General features: G+C 32.4%; 3 protein-coding genes across 7 annotated transcripts in view; all 3 read right to left on the reverse strand.

The window, feature by feature from the left end:
• Positions 1-7,188, reverse strand: part of LOC126976606 (integrin-linked protein kinase) — a 30,167-nt gene extending 22,979 nt beyond the window's left edge. The window contains exons 1-5 of one of the 3 annotated variants that reach the window (XR_007731940.1): positions 6,923-7,188; positions 5,426-5,591; positions 4,163-4,347; positions 3,351-3,520; positions 2,241-2,386 (exon numbers count right to left, since the gene is read on the reverse strand). Coding sequence is in view for 2 of the 3 variants with exons in the window: in XM_050825026.1 (XP_050680983.1) it covers positions 2,241-2,386; positions 3,351-3,520; positions 4,163-4,347; positions 5,426-5,591; positions 6,923-7,011 (756 nt within the window). In the remaining variant the exon portion in view is untranslated. The remainder of the gene's footprint in view (positions 1-2,240; positions 2,387-3,350; positions 3,521-4,162; positions 4,348-5,425; positions 5,592-6,922) is intronic. The other 2 variants (XM_050825026.1, XM_050825027.1) reach the window with 2 other exon arrangements.
• Positions 7,189-9,611: 2,423 nt separating this feature from the next.
• LOC126976644 (glycine cleavage system H protein, mitochondrial) lies at positions 9,612-11,364 on the reverse strand. 3 transcript variants are annotated; one of them, XM_050825131.1, is made up of 2 exons: positions 11,256-11,364; positions 9,612-10,191 (listed from the first exon to the last, which is right to left on the reverse strand). In XM_050825131.1, exon 2 carries the CDS (start codon positions 10,184-10,186, stop codon positions 9,683-9,685), a length of 504 nt encoding a protein of 167 aa, XP_050681088.1. In that variant the 5' UTR covers positions 10,187-10,191; positions 11,256-11,364; the 3' UTR covers positions 9,612-9,682. The 3 variants fall into 3 exon arrangements, with proteins under 3 accessions (XP_050681088.1, XP_050681086.1, XP_050681087.1); XM_050825129.1 differs by having other exon boundaries at positions 11,212-11,357; XM_050825130.1 differs by lacking the exon at positions 11,256-11,364 and adding an exon at positions 10,843-10,960.
• A 2,003-nt stretch (positions 11,365-13,367) lies between these two features.
• Positions 13,368-18,558, reverse strand: part of LOC126976580 (sorting nexin-14-like) — a 36,216-nt gene continuing 31,025 nt past the window's right edge. Inside the window, exons 15-16 of the mRNA XM_050824973.1 lie at positions 16,471-16,649; positions 13,368-13,652 (exon numbers count right to left, since the gene is read on the reverse strand). Of these exons, the coding sequence (XP_050680930.1) occupies positions 13,569-13,652; positions 16,471-16,649 (263 nt within the window). The 3' untranslated portion in view covers positions 13,368-13,568. The remainder of the gene's footprint in view (positions 13,653-16,470; positions 16,650-18,558) is intronic.

The following is an 18,558-nucleotide window of genomic DNA, read 5'->3' on the forward strand; positions in this document are numbered from 1 at the left end:
TTAAAGCTTATTGCACCAAATTTTACACGAGCAGTTTGTGGGTTGACTATGCGCAGAAGCAGTACAATACCCTGCGTCTTCAATATAATAATGCGTTCAGAATGTTATTGGGGCTGCCAAGATACTGCAGCGCGTCGGGGATGTTTGCTGAGCCACACGTAGATTGTTTTTACTCGACTATGCGTAAGCGGTGTACGTCCCTGTTGCGTAGGGTCCGGGCTAGCCCCAGTGGTATACTGAGCGCATTTTCTGACAAGTTTGATTGTCAGTACCTGAACCACTGGTGTGTGATACATGTGCTGACAAGTCGGTCCTGTCCTAAGTTAGGAAGATTTAGATTTTAAGATATCTTTTACTAACACTAGGTTTTAAGTTACTTTGTTACTAACACATTATGATCCTTTGTTGGTCGAAATAAAGAATTTATTAAAATACAATTATTAAATTTTTAATAATTATTTGTTTTTGTTTGCTGAATTAATTTGAATTATGTAATTAATGTAATGAAATTAATCTTATTTATTCTATTGTTAGTAAATTGCTTTTTTTTAACCTGTTATAAGTAAAAACTGTAGAATTATTTCATTACTAGCTGACCCGGCAAACGTTGTTTTGCCATATAAATATTTTTTTGTGTTTGACCGTTTTTTCTCATTTTGGATAATTCACACTATAGTTTTATAAATTATAGCCTATGTGTTATATTATTATTATATTATTATAAAGTTTCATCAAAATCCATTCAGTAGATTTTGCGTTAAAGAAGTACAAACATACATCCAGACATACAAACTTTCACATTTATAATATTAGTAGGATTATATTATTACTATAAAATTAATAATTTAATTATGGATGTATTGTAATTTATTTTAATTCAATTTTAATTGTGATTTAATTTATGTCATAATCGTGATTTTTTTATAATTTTGATAATTTTTAAAACATAGAAATTTTTACTTTTTAATGTACTTACTTGCTTTTTATATAAGAATGTTATTTGCGCCTATAATTGAGGTAGCACTCCACTTGTATTTTTGTCTATATATTTTTTATGCGTGAAGTAGTATATACTTTGTTGGTGCAGTAAATAAATAAATAAATAATAAATAATTTGAAAACGTCGAGGCATTCTGATCGAGCGTCTAGTCGGAGACTGGACAATTGGACTGGACAGGAGCTGTGCAATTGTTAGTTATTGAGTAAGAAGTATAAGTAAGTAATAAGCAAGATTGAGAAAAAGAATAAAAAGTTGTGTGTGTCAGCTCCGACGCACGACTGGAGTTTACTTCTCAAGAACGATTGTCTTTGAACAGGTACTAAATAAAATCAACTCCAATGGAGTCGGTTACAAACAGACATACAGCAGAAGCTAATAAAAGCGTATTAATTTAAAAAAAATATAGATATTAAAAAATAAAATAATAGGTTAGGTTAAAATTGTCTTAGTACCTACCCACATGCTTATCAGATTTTCCGGTACTATTATTAACACAACTTTCTTCCATAAATTATAGAATTTTCACTTAACTTTATGAAAGCATATAATAATAAATCAATTTCAATAATATAATAAAGCTTCAAAATACAAGAAAACTAAAATGAAGTTTGCTATCCATATCACTGCAACACAACTAATATAGTTACCGAGCGTCTAGACTGTCACGCCAACTGAAAAGTGAAAGGTGCGCGAGAAATTATGCGCACCAAAAACGTTACTAACCCATTTGATGAGTAGGTTTTACTCTCCATATTTTTCTAATACCGGGCGCCTTGTATGAAAATCGATTCTTAAAGAGTAAACTCCAATAAAATTGTTGTCACGAAGCAAGCAGTTTTATTATACACCAGTAACTTGTGAAAATCCGTCACACTTTATATACGCTACTTCCGAGATATAGCAATGCAAGTGGGTTTTTGATAAAAAAATCAAATATCGTCACAATCCGCAGGGAGCTTTCAGATTACCCACAATTCTAAGCGTTGTCGAATTCTTGGAAACCTTGGCAATTTTACAGAACAATGCAGCCGATTTTTTATTTAAAATTTAAATCGATCAGAATATCGAGTATATTACTTTACCATGGATTGATGTTTCATTGACGTCATAGTACATATGCACCGAGCACGCGTAAACAAAGTCCGGGGGAGTTTTTTTTTATAGAGATACCCACATTTAACTCAAGCAATGGATTTCCAGAAACATAACAAGGAAAAGGCTAGTAGTACAGAATACTTACCACTGGCAGTATGTTGGGGTGAGAGAATATCCTCAGCTTGGGGAACTCCTCATTGAAGTCACGCTGCACTCGCGGCGTACATTCGCGCACCGCTATTATCTTTGCAACGATGTCGTTCTTCTGCCAGCGACCACGCCAAGTCTCACCTTACAACAAAATATAATATTTGAGCATATTACAAGTGATTGCAGTATGGGTCTTTACCGCAAGATGGCGGTACTAATAGTTTTTATAGAATTTTAATAAAAACATTCTTTATTCAAAAAACACGGCTTTTTGTTTTATTGAGATAAAATAGGAAAAGGTTCGTAAATACAAAAGGAGCAATTTAAATTGTTTTTTAGTCAGTATAAAAAGCATTAATTAAAGTGTTTTATTGATATACTCATAGTATCGTGTAAGTGCGTTATGGTTATGATAGTGGCATTTTAAAATCACAAAATTGACATGTCGAGAGCACAACGTTAAACACTTTGCGTTATGAGCTGTGCAATATCTAAATACTAATCATTATATTACTAGGCAGGTAAGTACTTGTACCTCGAATGACACAAACTAAAATATTAGATTGACCATAAGGTACGGAAACTATATGCGAAACACAAACAACTTCAGTATGTAGATCTCGAACCTTAGTACTGTCAGACTAAAGCGCAACTACGACTAGTTAGATCTACAGTGCTTACCTTGCTAGAAAACAAATGCATACCCCTGTGTTATATATAGTATTTAGTAGGCAGGCATATATAACCGGCTTTTTATATACACAGATACTATAAAATATAAACGTATGCCTAATAATATTATATTATTATAACACAAAAACCTGGTGTACCTATTTAAATATTTAGCCATTGTCATTTTGAGCTTCTTGAGGTTGAGTGCTACCAACATAAAAATGATATAATCCGTAACTACATTTAGAAAAGCCCAATCCAAATAATATAATAAAGTAGAATTTACAAATACACAATTAACTAAATAAAGAACTTTTAATCATTAATTCATGCCATCTCCGTTTTTCTCTTAGAATCTGTTAAAACAGAAGGATTTATCATATCAATAAAATCAGTCAATTTGATAGGTACATGAAATTCTAAGAAGACTCACCTGATGGGGTAACAGCAATCCGAGTATGAAGTGCCAATTCGTTGATATTGATGCCCTTGTGACGAGATAGGGTCGCATCGCGACTTCGGGTTTTCAGACCAAGCCAAGACTGGTCTTTGAACTGAATCTTCTTCAGATCTTGCCCCTGGTTTGTCGCCAATTCATGCAATCTGGAAATAATAGAATTAATAAATTAGTCAGTTTCACTGCTTTGATGTCACACATATAAAATATAATGAATAATTACTATTTATGCAGCTAAAATTCTTCATAGATATAGATAGATTTAATGTTGACCGGTGTACAGTTAATTCATTGCTCAATTCAAAAATAGTTCTCTAAAATCTTAGCTTAAATAAAACTTGTTTAAAATTTTACCACAGCTGACATATTGAACAATACAAACAATAGTTACCTCTAACAACACACCAAGATCAAAACGATTAACATATCTCTAAAACAACCAGGGACTAAATTTCCAATGGATACAGTTTGTAAATTTATGGATTATCTGTGGTCAGACAGATTAAAGACCTATATTAAAGCCAAGGTAGTCATTTGAAATAGAATTTTTTCATTTATAACATCATAAAATAATAAACACATTTTTATTTTCAACAGAGGTTATGGCCGGATAGTCTGTGAAGCCAAGAGGTTAGATCAATATCCTCTATTTTGATTACCTTGCAAGATATATTCATACATTTTTGATAACAATACATATAATATTATAAAAACTTTTGTATGATACACATAAGTTGTATAACCTCGCCCAGAAATGAATAAGAAAATATGGTAAACTTTTTGATTACCTTTGAACAAGCTGTCCCTTAGTCTTATCTAGAGCAGTATCTCCATCTTTATTAGCCAAAGACACCAGAGCTCCAGCAATGACCAGATCCTCGGCAATGGCACTATAGCCCCAAAAGCAAGCATAGTGTAACGGTGAGTTGCCATGCTCATTTGTGAAGTTTACATCCACTCTGTTTTGTAACAACTGAAACAATACGAATTAAATACTACATAAGTACCAATATTAGTTATAAATGTGTAACTCTATATAATTTAACACCCAAAGATTTTGAAGAATTTTTGTTTATAGACATTGTTTTCACTCTATTACAAATGGTTTTATAATTTAGGAAGCAATACATAAACAAAGCCAACTGAGAAAGGATTTTCTAGAATATGTTCTCTGCCTTCAATTATGTCTTTCGAAAAAGGAGAAGAAAATACGAAAATTGAGACTACACTTAGTTGCAAAGTGGGAAAACATTCACTAAAACGCATTAAGTGTCAGGCATGTGCGAATAAGACAGCAGTCGCCATTTTCAAGTTACTGAGCTATTTTTGAAGCTATAAGGTCGGGGACCAGTCTAACATAGCCAGCAAAACCAGCACCATGATAGAAGTAAGAATTACCGATTGAATTACTAAATGAAATGTTTATGTTTAAAACTTTTTATGTTTGTTTGAGAGGACTTTTACTCCGATCAAATAAACAAAGAAAAAAAAAACAACGCACGTCACGATAAGCGGTTGACAACCACCGCCTAACTACGTCGACGATTTGTCATGTGTAACGTTGCGCTTTAGGTACTCTTACTCTAGACATTATAAGTTTGTCTCCTCCTGGTGTTAACATTATGGTTATGACAATTTCTAGCAAATTCACTCATGTGCCTTGTACATACATTACATTATCAACAATATATTGAGAAGCAACAGTCAAAATGGTAATTTCTTTAAATTTTGGTCTCAATGATTCTTTAGGACCTAGGTTATAGATAGTGCGAATAGAGTTTTTCGCGCACACAACACTCTGCAGCACCAATATTGTATTAATATCGGTACTGGAGGACAAAATATCATGGTAATAGCTAAAGTAAACTAGACGCACAGTATCTATGTCAGTTAATTGTCTAATTTTTTTAGCTGTGTATGCTGCAGAACTAACACCACCCATAGGGGCACCCATTGCAATTTCGATAGTAGCTATACTACTATAATCATACTTATCACTCTATTGATCAAGCGGCAAGCCATAGTTAATTAATATAATATAATTAACATACCAACTGCACGATGGGTCTATGCCCATGTGCTGCCGCTAAATGTAACGGAGTGTCATCACCCATGTTGGTCACATTGATCCTAGCACCACGCCGTATCAACATTTCCACTATCTTTAGATGGCCTTCTTTACAAGCCCAATGGAGAGGACTGAAGCCATGGTCATCACTGTAAAAAATTATTAACTTTTGCAGAATTGAACCTTCTTATTCGAGAAGACTTTCCTAAATGCCTCACTAAAGTTATATTCAACAACATAGTTAAGTTTGTTTTTTCCTATTGTATGATATGGGGGCTCCTGTGTCCACAATTAGACGCCTTGGGTCTATTTTGCATGCTGTAATTTGCATTATGCAAATACATATGTCTTATAGCTGTAAATCTGCACATAAACCTACTTGTTCAAAAGATTTTTTTTATGACAATAAGGGACGAGGTGAGCAGGACGCTCAGCTGATGGTAATTGATACACCCTGCCCATTGCAATGTAGTGTCACTCAGGATTCTTGAAAGGCCCAAAAATTCTGAGCAGCACTACAACTGCATTTGTCACCTTGGGACACAAGATGTTATGTCTCATTTGCCCTATAATTTTACTAGCTATGGCACCCTACAGACCAAAACAGAGTAATGCTTACACATTACTGCTTCATGGCAGAAATAGGTGCTGTTTTGGTACCCATTATCTAGCATTATTGGCATCATGTGATTTATTGTGTGAAGATTTTGTCATCAACAGAATATTTATTATGACTAGGCCAAAGGTAAATAGGTCTAAATAAGTCTTCATGTCTAGGGGGTTTTAATTTGTTTTATAATGTGTGTCCTGCTGAACAGATAAATTCTGAGATGTGAAGAATTAATACTGGAATTCCAACTCTGATAGCTCTGTTTGCAACATACTTCACCTGGCCCTGACTTTTAGCTTTTCAACAAATGTTGCTACTTAAATTTCTCCAACTTTACAAACATACATCAAGGTTGTTGGTATTGTGATATTAATGATTGAATCTAGTGTTTTGTATGAGTGAACTAATATTGCTTCTTTTACAATGTTACATCCAATTCTTGTTTCCTTCATTCCAATTTCCTGTTTCCATATCTCCTTTATGTGACATTTCAGTTCTATATTGACACTTTCATATACTCCTAAGTTTGTTTAATTTTCCTCAATTATTTTAATTCTGTGCATCTGATGGTCATATATACTATAGTACCTATCACATAACTCATAAGGAAAATGAGAACCAATCTATAATTATAATAACTTAATAAAATGATTTATAAATTGTAATTTTGTGTATTCCCTAGACACAAGTGTTTAATATTCCAAAATAAAATACTTTTCTATTTATTTAAAGATCTGTGAAGTAAATAACAACTTGTTATTAACAAGTGTAGGTGGGGTAACACCTGTATCTCTTTTTACCTTATACAATACGTGAAAGTATTTTCAAGTAATTTTAAAGACGTGAACTATAGCATTAACATAAACATACCCCTGATTCATGTCATGTTCTGTATCATCTAGCCAAACTCGAACTAGCAAGGCATTTCCTTCCCTGCACCACTGAAAAATATCTTCCATGGTTTCAAAATCCTGCAAGTTCTACTAATAAGGCTTTTGTTGCTGCAATTAAACTAAAACTCTATATATCGTATCATATAAATAAAGGTAAATTTATAAATTATCAATAAAAATAAATAAATTTTATACTATTTAAAATCTAGGTGAATGAAGTCATTATAGAATATAGAATTTAGATTATAGAAATGACATTGACAGTTTCGCAATCTCCCAAAATAACTTCCACAGATGATTTAAGGGACATATTTTTTTTTTACACAGATTACGTATTTGAAATATATTCACGAACCCCACTACAAGAAAAGGTTGGTTTTAAAACAGTATTTAAATCACACGGGCAATGATTAACATGAAATAAAATGGCTTCAAGTTATTGTTTTACATTTCAAGACAAACAAGATGAGATATGGCTGTCTCTTTTTAATGCATTGTTTTTCGCGTAGGTTAGAAAAGTCTAGCCAGTGCTGTACAGGTCAACTTATTATTTCTATAAGCTTGATAATTGCTCTGAGACTTAGAATATTGACATTTGACACTATTTTATTAATCTAAGTTTTTAGGCACTGATCTATGAAACTTCATATGTCACATTTACTACCAGTCGTTAGAGTAAAAGTGTTCTGTGTTTACTACCTAGTACTTACTTACTACACGAAGTTTGTATTTGATCTAAGTACTTACGCGCGAAAATTGATACAGCGAACTCACGAAAACAAGTGATAAAAGTTTCGAGACTCTTTATCGTAACATTTTTGTATGAAAAGTATATAAAAAATATTGTCGCAATTAAACATTTGATCGAAATACAATTTAATCACTATTTTTATTGAATTTGGAAATTGTGATGTAACAGATACCATTTATTACAAGTCCTAAACGCAGCAATATTTTGTTCTTATCAAATTCAATTTAAATTCAAATATTTTTATTCAAAATAGGATGTGACATCACCTATTGAAAGTCAAAAAACCACCACCCATTCAAAAACGAATGCCTCAGACCTGGGAAGAATGGGCGCAACAAACTCGGCGAGCTTTTTTTCATCGAAAAAATATGTTTACAATGTAATTTTGTACAATTAAACTTATTATTTAATAGCTTGAGGGCGGTCGCTCCATTCCCAATCTGTGGTATCATTAAGAAAGTCATTTATGTTATAGTAACCTTTATCTCACAAATGTTTTTTTTTTATTTCTATTGAATAACGTTATACTTTGTTTTGAACATTTTCTGGGATATTGCTGTAAAAGCATATACATTGCCCCACAATACAGTAAGTCTTGTGTCTCAACTCGACTTAGCCGAGTAAGAGGCAATATAAGTATGTCTGTTCCTGGTGTTAACATTATGGTTATGACAGTTTCTAGCAAATTCACTTGTGCCTATGAACATACATTACATTATCAAGAATATATTGAGAAGCAACATTCAAAATGGTAATTTCTTTAAATTTTGGTCTCAATGATTCTTTAGGACCTAGGTTATAAATAGCGGGAATAGCCTTCTTCTGCAGCACAAATATTGTATTAATGTCGATAGTGTTGCACGATAGCAATATACCATAGGACATAATACTATGAAAATAACTATGTAATATCTATGTCAGTTAACTGTTTTTAACCACATAGGCTGCAGAACTAAGTCTGTTTGCCAATCCTTCAATATGGGGGCCCCATTGTAATTTGGAATCTAGAGTAATGCCAAGAATTTTTGACATTTGGTACGGTCAATTTAATATATTTAGTTTTCTTGCTATTTAACAATAGGTTATTACCGCTAGACCATTACACAATGTCAGAATATCCTTCACTTCATCATACATAGCTTGGTTTTTTTTCACTTTGAAAATCAGTGAAGTGTTTTCCGCAAACAATAACTACCTTATGTTTTTTCTCTATAAGATTAGGAAGATCATTTATATAAATAAGAGGAACGGTCAAAGAATAGACCCTTGTGGTACTCACATACTGAGAGGAATCCCACGATATCTCATTCATCTCAAGATGCCATTCACATTGACCTTCTGAATTCTATTGTTGAGATATGAAGTCAGAAGATCGAGCGCAGTTCCTTTATATTTATTGTTTTTAATCCTTTTGTAGTAAGTTTTCTGTGTTTAAAAGTTATGTGCATTTAAAAAAGCAAAAGAACCACCTTATATAATAAAATAATTGAGAATCGTAAAAATATGTCATCACATTTTTTTTTTCAAACTCCTTGAAATTGTTTGTATGTAAGGAAATTTAATCTTCTTTTCATTCATTTTTTTATAGCCATTTATAATGTCAGAATATCTCCTTGCCCAGAAACGATTATTAATATGGTGACTGATGTAATATAATTTTTGTGACGAAATAGCTTGACATGTTTAACATAAGACACTTGTGGTAGCTGGATTAATCTGTCATTGATGCAATATGTTTACCTAATAAGCTGAAGCTGTAAATATTAATTTTAAACAGTGGCAATGACTTTATTACCACTTTCTCATTAAATCCCTTCCTTCAGTGATGAAAAATGGAAAATGTAAACCTTGACATGCTTATATTAGCAACTAACGACCTACATGAGTAAATGACTTGAGTTTGAGTTAAACAATATTAAGTAAACAACATTTATTTTATAGACTAACAACTTTGGTATAATAAATATATATTGTTAACATCAATTTTCAGTGATCCTTTTCTATGTCTGTCTTTAGGAATGTTTCATATTGTTCTTCAGACATTAAATCATTTAATTGTTCCAGTTTTGTAAGCTTAAGTTTGAAGAGCCAACCATCTTCATAACACGCTGAATTAATGAGACTAGGTTTATTTTCAACTTGAGAATTCTTTTCAGTGACTTCTCCACTGACTGGTGAATAAAGTTCACTTGCAGCTTTAACACTTTCTAAGGCTCCACATTCATCCCCAGCATTCACTTTCATTCCTACCTCTGGGAGCTGAGCAAATACAACATCCCCAAGAGATTCTTGTGCATATTTACTAATACCGACTGTCCCTATATTATCATTGACAATCACCCATTCATGTCTGTCTGTAAACTTCCTCCCTGCATCAGAGCTGTATTTATGTCGTAATTCACAATAAGACAGTTTTTGACTTGCTCTTAAAATACACCTTTGTGATATATAGTGCTGGGTTAACTTATATAGTCCTCTTTGTAAAGTCATTTTATCTGAAAGATCAATTTTGGGATACAGAAACAATTTAAAGTGCTTATATTGAGATAAACATTAAACTAAGTTCCACTATAAGCAGTGTCACAAAATCAGACTGTGTGAAGAAAAAGATTTCATAAAGCAGAAGTGTGCAAAAATATAGTATACAGCTCAGAATTTGGGTTTTATACAATATCCTGTGTTGAGCTGTATTGTAATGGGTGATAACTGATACTATATCAATTTGTATGGGAGTTGAGTTTTGTTAAAATTTGTTCAGTTTTTTTTTCTGGTAATTAAGAAAAAACTGAGATGATTACATAATACATCCTAAGCATAATAAAGTCACAATATCATTTCAGTCACCCTATGTAGAAGGTCACAAATAAGCATGAATAAATACAGCCTAGTCTAAAAAATTTTTATACAATTGCCAACTACAAAAGATGATTATAACTGATTGGTTATGGGTCCCAGTAGGTCCCTGAGACTTAAAAAGCAAAAAAAAAAGGAACTAGTCACCATCTTTAATGGTTAATCTTTAACTATAATTTATATGGTTAAAGTATTAAGCTATGAGAAATCTATACTAGGTAATGATTAACTAAACATTGTAATTTTATTATTTTTATAATTACTGCGACAAAATTAATAATAGTTCAACTTACTATCAAGCTTTATCTTGCACAAAATAGACAGAACTTAAAACTACCAGACACAGATCTACTAAGTCACTGGTAAAATGATAACATTGCTAAGAGAAATAACAGTATCAACAAACCTTCCGATAATTATGATCTTTGAACTATAAATAATAAAATAGATAACAAGACCTCAACAATAACGTTTTAAGTTACGATTTTATCTATTAGTACATTATAATTTTGTACAAATTGAATGCTGTTGTTGAAAAATGTTAATTATGCACGAATTTCGAAGCATTAGTTTTTAATTTTTATTAATTATTTATAAATTTAATTGTATTATATTATTTACTTATACATAATATATTATTGTAATTTTAACTGGGTGCATACCTTTTATTAATGATATATTAATATTCGTATTATTTCTTACTTACTATTTACAGTCTTGCTGATATTCAATCTCGCTAAAAATTATAGTTTACAATATATTACGAGTAACTCCGGTTTTTACTAACTTCAACAATCACGAAATATGAATGAATCAAATTGACAGTTGACACTTACTTGTCTCCACGCTGAAATTCAGTCACCATACATGTCAGTGCACCAATCACCATTGACCAGTCGAAACTTTACACTTGATAGTCAAATAATAAAAGAGACACAGTGCGAATGTCAATTTGACAAAATCAGCTTACTATTTTTCTTAATTCCTCCAGTATGTTACTACCTTTCTGTCCTACCTTTATAGCGTCTATAGTGTAGGTAGCTGTGGGTATCTTACAAGCATTGAATAAAAACGTTTACAAAATTGTTTAAAACTCTTGGATAAAATAAAATCCCATGCAAAAAAGGGCACCTTTGATTTATTCGAGTACGTCTATTACTATCAGTTGTAAAAGGAATTTGATGCAACAAAATATAATAAAAATTATTCACTCATTTAAAACACTCATTTGTTAGGTGTCGATCTTAAATTGTTTTATTTGGATTTTTAGGAAATTACTCATTTTTGACAAAAAAAATAAGGTAACGAGTCAGTATCGAGTGTGGCCCCCACTGGCTGAAATAACTGCTGCAATTAATGCAGAGGTTTTGATGGCCGTAAATCGTAATACTAATTTTAAGCTCTCGGATGTTCTGTGCGACTGGGTGTACCTAATACGTACCTAGTACCTAATACGGTGGCAAGAAACTCGGCGGACTTTTTTTTTCATAAAAATATCATTATAATGGAATGTAATAAAATTTATTATTTATGACTGCGACTTCGACCGCGAATATACAGATCTGAGCACGTAGTAGCGACATTTAAGTAAAAACTTTAAAATAGAAGAACACCTAGGAAAACATATGATGCTCTCGCAGATAGTGTAGCTTCCCAACAGTAAAATATTTTTTCAAATCGGTTCAGTAGTTTTGGGAGTCTATTCAATGCAAAAAAACAACAATCAAATCTTATGAGCCGAATGGTCGCTTCATTCCCAATTTGTTTTATCATTGAGAAAATCATTTATGTTATCGTAACCTTTACCACACAAACATTTTTAAGTTAATTAAGAAAAAGTTCGGGACAAACGACCTCACAAATCACACGTGGAATTATTGGGTCTCCCGCCGCATAGCTTCGACATCACACCTTGCGATTTTTATTAGTTCATTTAAATTAAAAGAAAAACTTCAAGGAAATCTTTTTTTGGACGCCGACGCAGCTGTGGCGGCGTTACAAAAGGTCGTCGAATAGGATTAAGGACGAGCGGGCAAGTGCTTTACTCAGTGGTTCCATCGGATGCAATGATGTATTAACTTGAATGAGCATTAATTTGAAAGAAAACCAAAGACAACTATAAACTTGCTACTTTAATCACTATTTGATTTTCTAAGAATTGTCACCCTTTTCGATGAGTAGGTATATTTTGCTAGAAGCAAAATGCAGTAGACGAACATCTAATAAACATTACCTTCATGCTAAAAATATGGCACCATGGCTGTTGATAATGAAAAAAAGTCCCGGTCAGGTTCAGTGGTACGAGTAATTCTAAACCGTGAATATTTCCAACAAATACTAGCAGAGTTTTACTGCCCGAGCGATCCTCGGTCAATTTAATAGTTGTCTAACATTTTTTTTCCTATGGAGCGTTAAGTAATAAAAGTTATTATGTTCGTGATTACTGTCATAATTAGTAATCACATCCAAGAAATACAAAGATTCACTAACTAGAAAGGGTCGACACCCCAAGCAGTTCTTCTTCGCACATATTTGAGGGAAGGAGACGACCCAGCATATGAAGCCGCCGCAAGCACTGTAACACAATCTACACAATTAATTAATCCAGCAGAAGTATTAGAAGAGAAAGTTGTAAGAGGTCAACAAAGAACTCGGTGTACTAGGTATAGCGTCGAGAAAAGTAGAGGGTAGCATAGTAGTAGAGGAACTTACTTACCTTAGTATCGGAATACTGGGTCTCGAAATCTCGAGTGAAACAAGCTGGATTCAGATGGTATAAACTATAAATAAAGTCAAGTAAAACTAATAAAACAAAGAGAATAAGAAAATAATTTATTTGGCGTCACTATACAACATCATCGAAACCTCAATCACATCTAGAGATTTCAAAATAATACTAATAGAAAAATATCTTTTATTTACATTATTGTATAGTTGTAATAATAAAGATGCACACATTATAAACGAATTTTAAAATAATAAATTATATATAATCTATAAATAATATTATGACACAATCTCAACTATTCCTTTCTCTACTATCTATGGTCTGCAGCTCTGGGAACAGCTCCAGTATACAGAGATCCAACAAATTGTACACCAACTGAAATAATTTAAAAAATAACTGATGTGCTAAAAGAATCATGGAGAAAAAATTTTCAACGTTATAATTTAAAGTCCATATATTATTATTATAAAAAAATATTGTTTTAAAAATTAATACAAGGTTGTTTCTTAGTCTTCATTTGATATATTTTTATAACAAATTCTATTAAGGAAGTAATAGTAATCTCTGGTGTTGCAAGAGTATGTGGGCGGCGGTGATCACTTAACACCAGGTGACCCGTACGCTCGTTTGTCCTTCTATTCCATAAATAAAATAAAATAATATCAATATAATATAATACAATTTCCAAACAATTTATCAGGTGAAGTCTTTCTTGCCTTGGGTCAACAGAATCTTGTATATGTAAGGTGAAATGATATAGTTAAAGATGGTGAAAAATTTTTTTTTTAAATTTTGTCTAATATAGGCTATATTTATATTTTAACATTAAAATATTTATTTACATTACAATCAATAATGTACGATCATCAGCCCAACCGCTTTTTCGCTAGCGTATAAAATAACCCATTTGAAAATTTGTTTTCATTTACACTACGATAAAATTATAAGCGTGCCGTTAAGTACAACGTGCCTTCTTAATAAAGAAGTAATATTAGAAAATGAAATTGGTAGTTGTAGAGACTGCCGATAGATGTGAAAACTTAGAACTTTTAGTATAAAAATTTGAAATTTCATATTGTTAAAAAACAAATAAACTATTAATTTCATTTATTTCTAAAAATAATTTTCAATAATATTTTAATCAAACAAAACAGTATTTCAACAATTCACAGTATATACACTGTGAACTAACACTAAACCCATTCTATTTCACTTATAAGATATTATACACAGGTCACAATACGTCAGCTGTATAGCTACAGATATAATTTTTTATTCAGTAGGAAACAAACAGTTTTTTATAAAAAAATAACATGACAGGCTAATTGTACACATAAACCTGTAGTTTCCTATATGAACTATAATTTATTTGTATTAAAGACGCAGTTACATAAATAAAATGAATTATTTATACTTAATAAGTGATTTTGCACGAAAAATAAACTTAAACATAATATATTAAAGTGTAAATGCAATGATGTTGATCTTATTGAAATAACACAAAAAGTTTAAAATTTAATTTGAATTTAAACAAAGAGGAACTAAATAAATCTTACTAGAAAATTAATCTTTATACAGTTTAGTAGCAAGATTAAAAAAACAGTTATTGGCATTACAAGTTCTACGTTTAAAAGTAGAGAACAAGGGTTTTTTACAACAAATTTGTTCACGACTACGAGGAATTCTAAAAATTATTTTATGTAATGATAAAGGGGCATCGACCAAGTTACTAATGAGTTTATATAAAATAGTGATGTCAATTTTATTCCGTCGGTTTGAAAGAGTTTCCATATTATGACATTCTAAAGAAGTATCAGAATCAACGTAAGTTTGTCCAGTTCTAAAGTCTAAAGATTTGATGAATTTCTTTTGAACTCTTGCTAAGCGGTCAATGTGGACTTGATAGAAAGGTTTTCAAACTGAGCATGCAAACTCCAGACAGCTACGTACAAAACAGTTGTATAAAATTTTATAGGCCAAAGCGTTTTTAAATGGTTAACTAACGCGTAATATGATACAATGATATGTGATGATACAATCTAAAATGACTCCAAGATCACAAGCTTCAGTTACACGTTTAAGTGGAAGCTTAGAATCTAAAATGACTCCAAGATCACAAACTTCAGTTACACGTTTAAGTCCTACATTACAAAGTCGAAATGGAAAAATTACTGGATTACGTTTTCTATTAAAACTGATAATAAGGTACTTGTCACGAATTAGATGAAGGTTATTGAGCTTCCAATAAGATTCAAGGATAGAGAGATCTTTTTGCAGGGTTTCACAATCGGTAACACTACAAATTATTCGATAAATCTTAATAATAAAAAGCATTAGAGTCGGTCATGTGATAGAGATATAATATAAATAGCAAAGGGCCTAAATGAGAGCCTTGTGGAACGCCAGAGCTGACAAGTTTAAATTCAGAGCAGAAACCACCTGTAACAACAGCTTGACTTCTATTCGTGATATACGACTCAATCCAACGTAGTAGGTCACCATGTATACCGAGTTTCTAAAGCTTCTCTAAAAATGTGTCATGACTAATCTTGTCAAAAGCCTTAGAAAAATCGGTATAAACAACGTAAACTTGACAATTATTATCCATAGGATCAGCAAGTATTTCAGAAAAAACTAATAGATTACTATCAACGCTTCTGTCACTGAAACTATATATACTGCTATATATAAGCATTTCGGTGAAACAAACTCATGAGATTTCACCCATACAAAAAGTGGCTAACTATAAATTTTATTTTTTTAATTATTTATTCATCGCGTGTGCCAGTCATGAGCATGTCGATGACGCGAACCCATACCCTTTTCCTTTAACAAAAAGTGCTCGACGGGCGTTACCGGGGCCCCATCGGTGTGAAAGAGCCGAGTTGCAGATTGAACAAGTGAATAGACGCTGACGCTGAACTTCGATTGTCTCTAATTTAATATTTTTATTGTTCACTTTCGCACCAGTCTTGTTATAAATAACACATATTTCAATATTATTGTAATTAGTTATTTGTGTAATAAATAATAATTTTTAAAAAGACCTTTTACGATCGTCCGAACATAACTCGGGGCTAAAGAAGTTTTCACTTAATAAAAAACAATTTATACACGTACTTATATAATCGTAAACGTAATCCAATTAAGTACGAGCCAAAGTCGCGAGCTCCATATATGTGTGTGTTAGTACCTGTTTATTAAGCTGTGGACTCTGTATGACCTCGAAGGCCGTGAGCAGCGCCACGGGGACTCCGCCCCCCAGCAGCAGCGCGGCGCCCGACGTGTGGCGCCCCATGAGCCGCCCGCGCGCCAGCTCGCGCTGAGCTTCCGCGTCCATGCGCGGGGATGACCTCTTGCCGAATATTACACCTGTCATTTTGAATGATAATATATAAGTTTCATATTATTCACTTTTTTATGAAAATAAGGAACGAGGCGAACAAGTCGTTGAGCTGATGGTAATTGATACGGCCTGCCCATTACGATGCATTGCCGCTCATTCTCGATTCTCGAAAAACTCAAAAATTCTGAGCGGCATGACGACTGCGCTCGTCACCTTGAGACATAAGATTTTAAGTCTCATTTGCCCAGTAATTTCACTAGCTACGGCGCACTAGACCGAAACACAGTAATGCTTACACATTACTGCTTCACGGCAGAAATAGGCGCCATTGTGGTACCCATAATCTAGCCGGCATCCTGTGCAAAGAAGCCTGCCACTGGTAAATTACTAACTGAATGAAAATCAATGAATGAAAGTAACTGAATGATATATATTTGATAAGCTTCATATTATTTATTTTAAAAGATACTTCCTCAAAAAATAATTGGTTTTATGAACTCTCTCTCTCTGTACCCTGATAAATCGTGAGGTTTTCGTGGTGCTTATGTGATAAATATGTTACGTATTTGTTCCGTATTTGCCTATAAACTAATAACAGTAACAAAAAAAAAACATTAAGGTAATAACTGGATATTATTTGCGAAGTTTTTAATGTTTTATGTGTTAAGTTATTGGCACTTTTTTAAAAGAAAACTAAAAATCACACATTTATACTTTTGAGTAACAATAAGTTGTAGTAACTGCACGTCCAGTGCCTAACAGTTGTAATCGACACGACGAAATGTTTTCAAAATTCGAATACCTAGTGGTGGTGATGATTGAGCCGTAACGTCATTACTCATGTTTCAGTAAAATCAATCATCAAATATCTTATGAATGTTAACACATTCACTGCTAACCTCAAAAAGAGAACTCATTGTAGGGCGGCAATTGTTCGCGCCTGTGTTTTCCATACGACTGCTTACGATTTTGTATATGTCCTCGACAGTCATGCGTTCAACACACGTAACGCATAATTGTTGCGATCTATTCTATCATAGAGGGTGCTCTTTGCGAGTTCATCTAGCGTCACAGCCGATTATTTTCGTTAATATTAAATTTTATCTTTTCAGTTTTAGCACTGTTTATACATTATATTTACTAAAATGTCCATACTGTAAAATAATTAAGTGGGCTTTTTTCTTTTGTGTATCAATACTTATACATTTACAATACATAAAAATATTTGTATTATATATATTATATTGAATTTTATAAACATAAATCCAATTACCTACTAAATTAGACAAAATAAAATAAATACAATAAGGTACATTCTACCTACTTCTTTCAATACAATGTTGAATATCGATATTATAAAGCTGCAGTGTTTGTTTGTTTGAACGCGCTAATCTCTGGTACTACTGGTCCGATTTGAATGATTCTTTCAGTGTTGGGTAGTCCATTTATCGAGGAAGGCTATAGGCTTTTTTTTTTTCAAAATTAGGGATCCGTAATAAAATTGCTATTTTGTAACACAAGGTGTAAAATCGAAAAACCTATTATTGCGTGCGCTGCAAAAACTATTGACAATAGAACAGAATGATGTACAGGCTATAATATAGGCAATATTTTATTACTTATAAAGCTATCGCGTGAATTATACTTTATATGCCAAAACAACGTTTGCCGGGTCAGCTATGTTGAATATTGATAATAATTTTACGCCATGCAGGTGCGTTTCGCTATTCTTACGAAAATATTTTATGTTTCAATAAAACAATAGAACGTTTCTGGGAAAGATTATAGTTTTGCAAAAATATCTCTTTGGCAGTCAAATATCATTAAAGTGCCGACAGCGATAAGCCGAAAACAATTTATTGTTCTAAAAATGGAAATTGCAGCTTTACACGTGCAATATAACAGATGCTCCTAATAATGCCTATTTTAAATTAG

Source organism: Leptidea sinapis, chromosome 41 (genome assembly GCF_905404315.1).
Source record: "Leptidea sinapis chromosome 41, ilLepSina1.1, whole genome shotgun sequence".
Classification (NCBI taxonomy): Eukaryota; Metazoa; Arthropoda; class Insecta; order Lepidoptera; family Pieridae; genus Leptidea; species Leptidea sinapis.

Bases quoted from the DNA above. Each gene is read 5' to 3' on its own strand.
- LOC126976644 (XM_050825131.1), bottom strand. From the start codon at position 10,186: ATGACTTTACAAAGAGGACTATATAAGTTAACCCAGCACTATATATCA.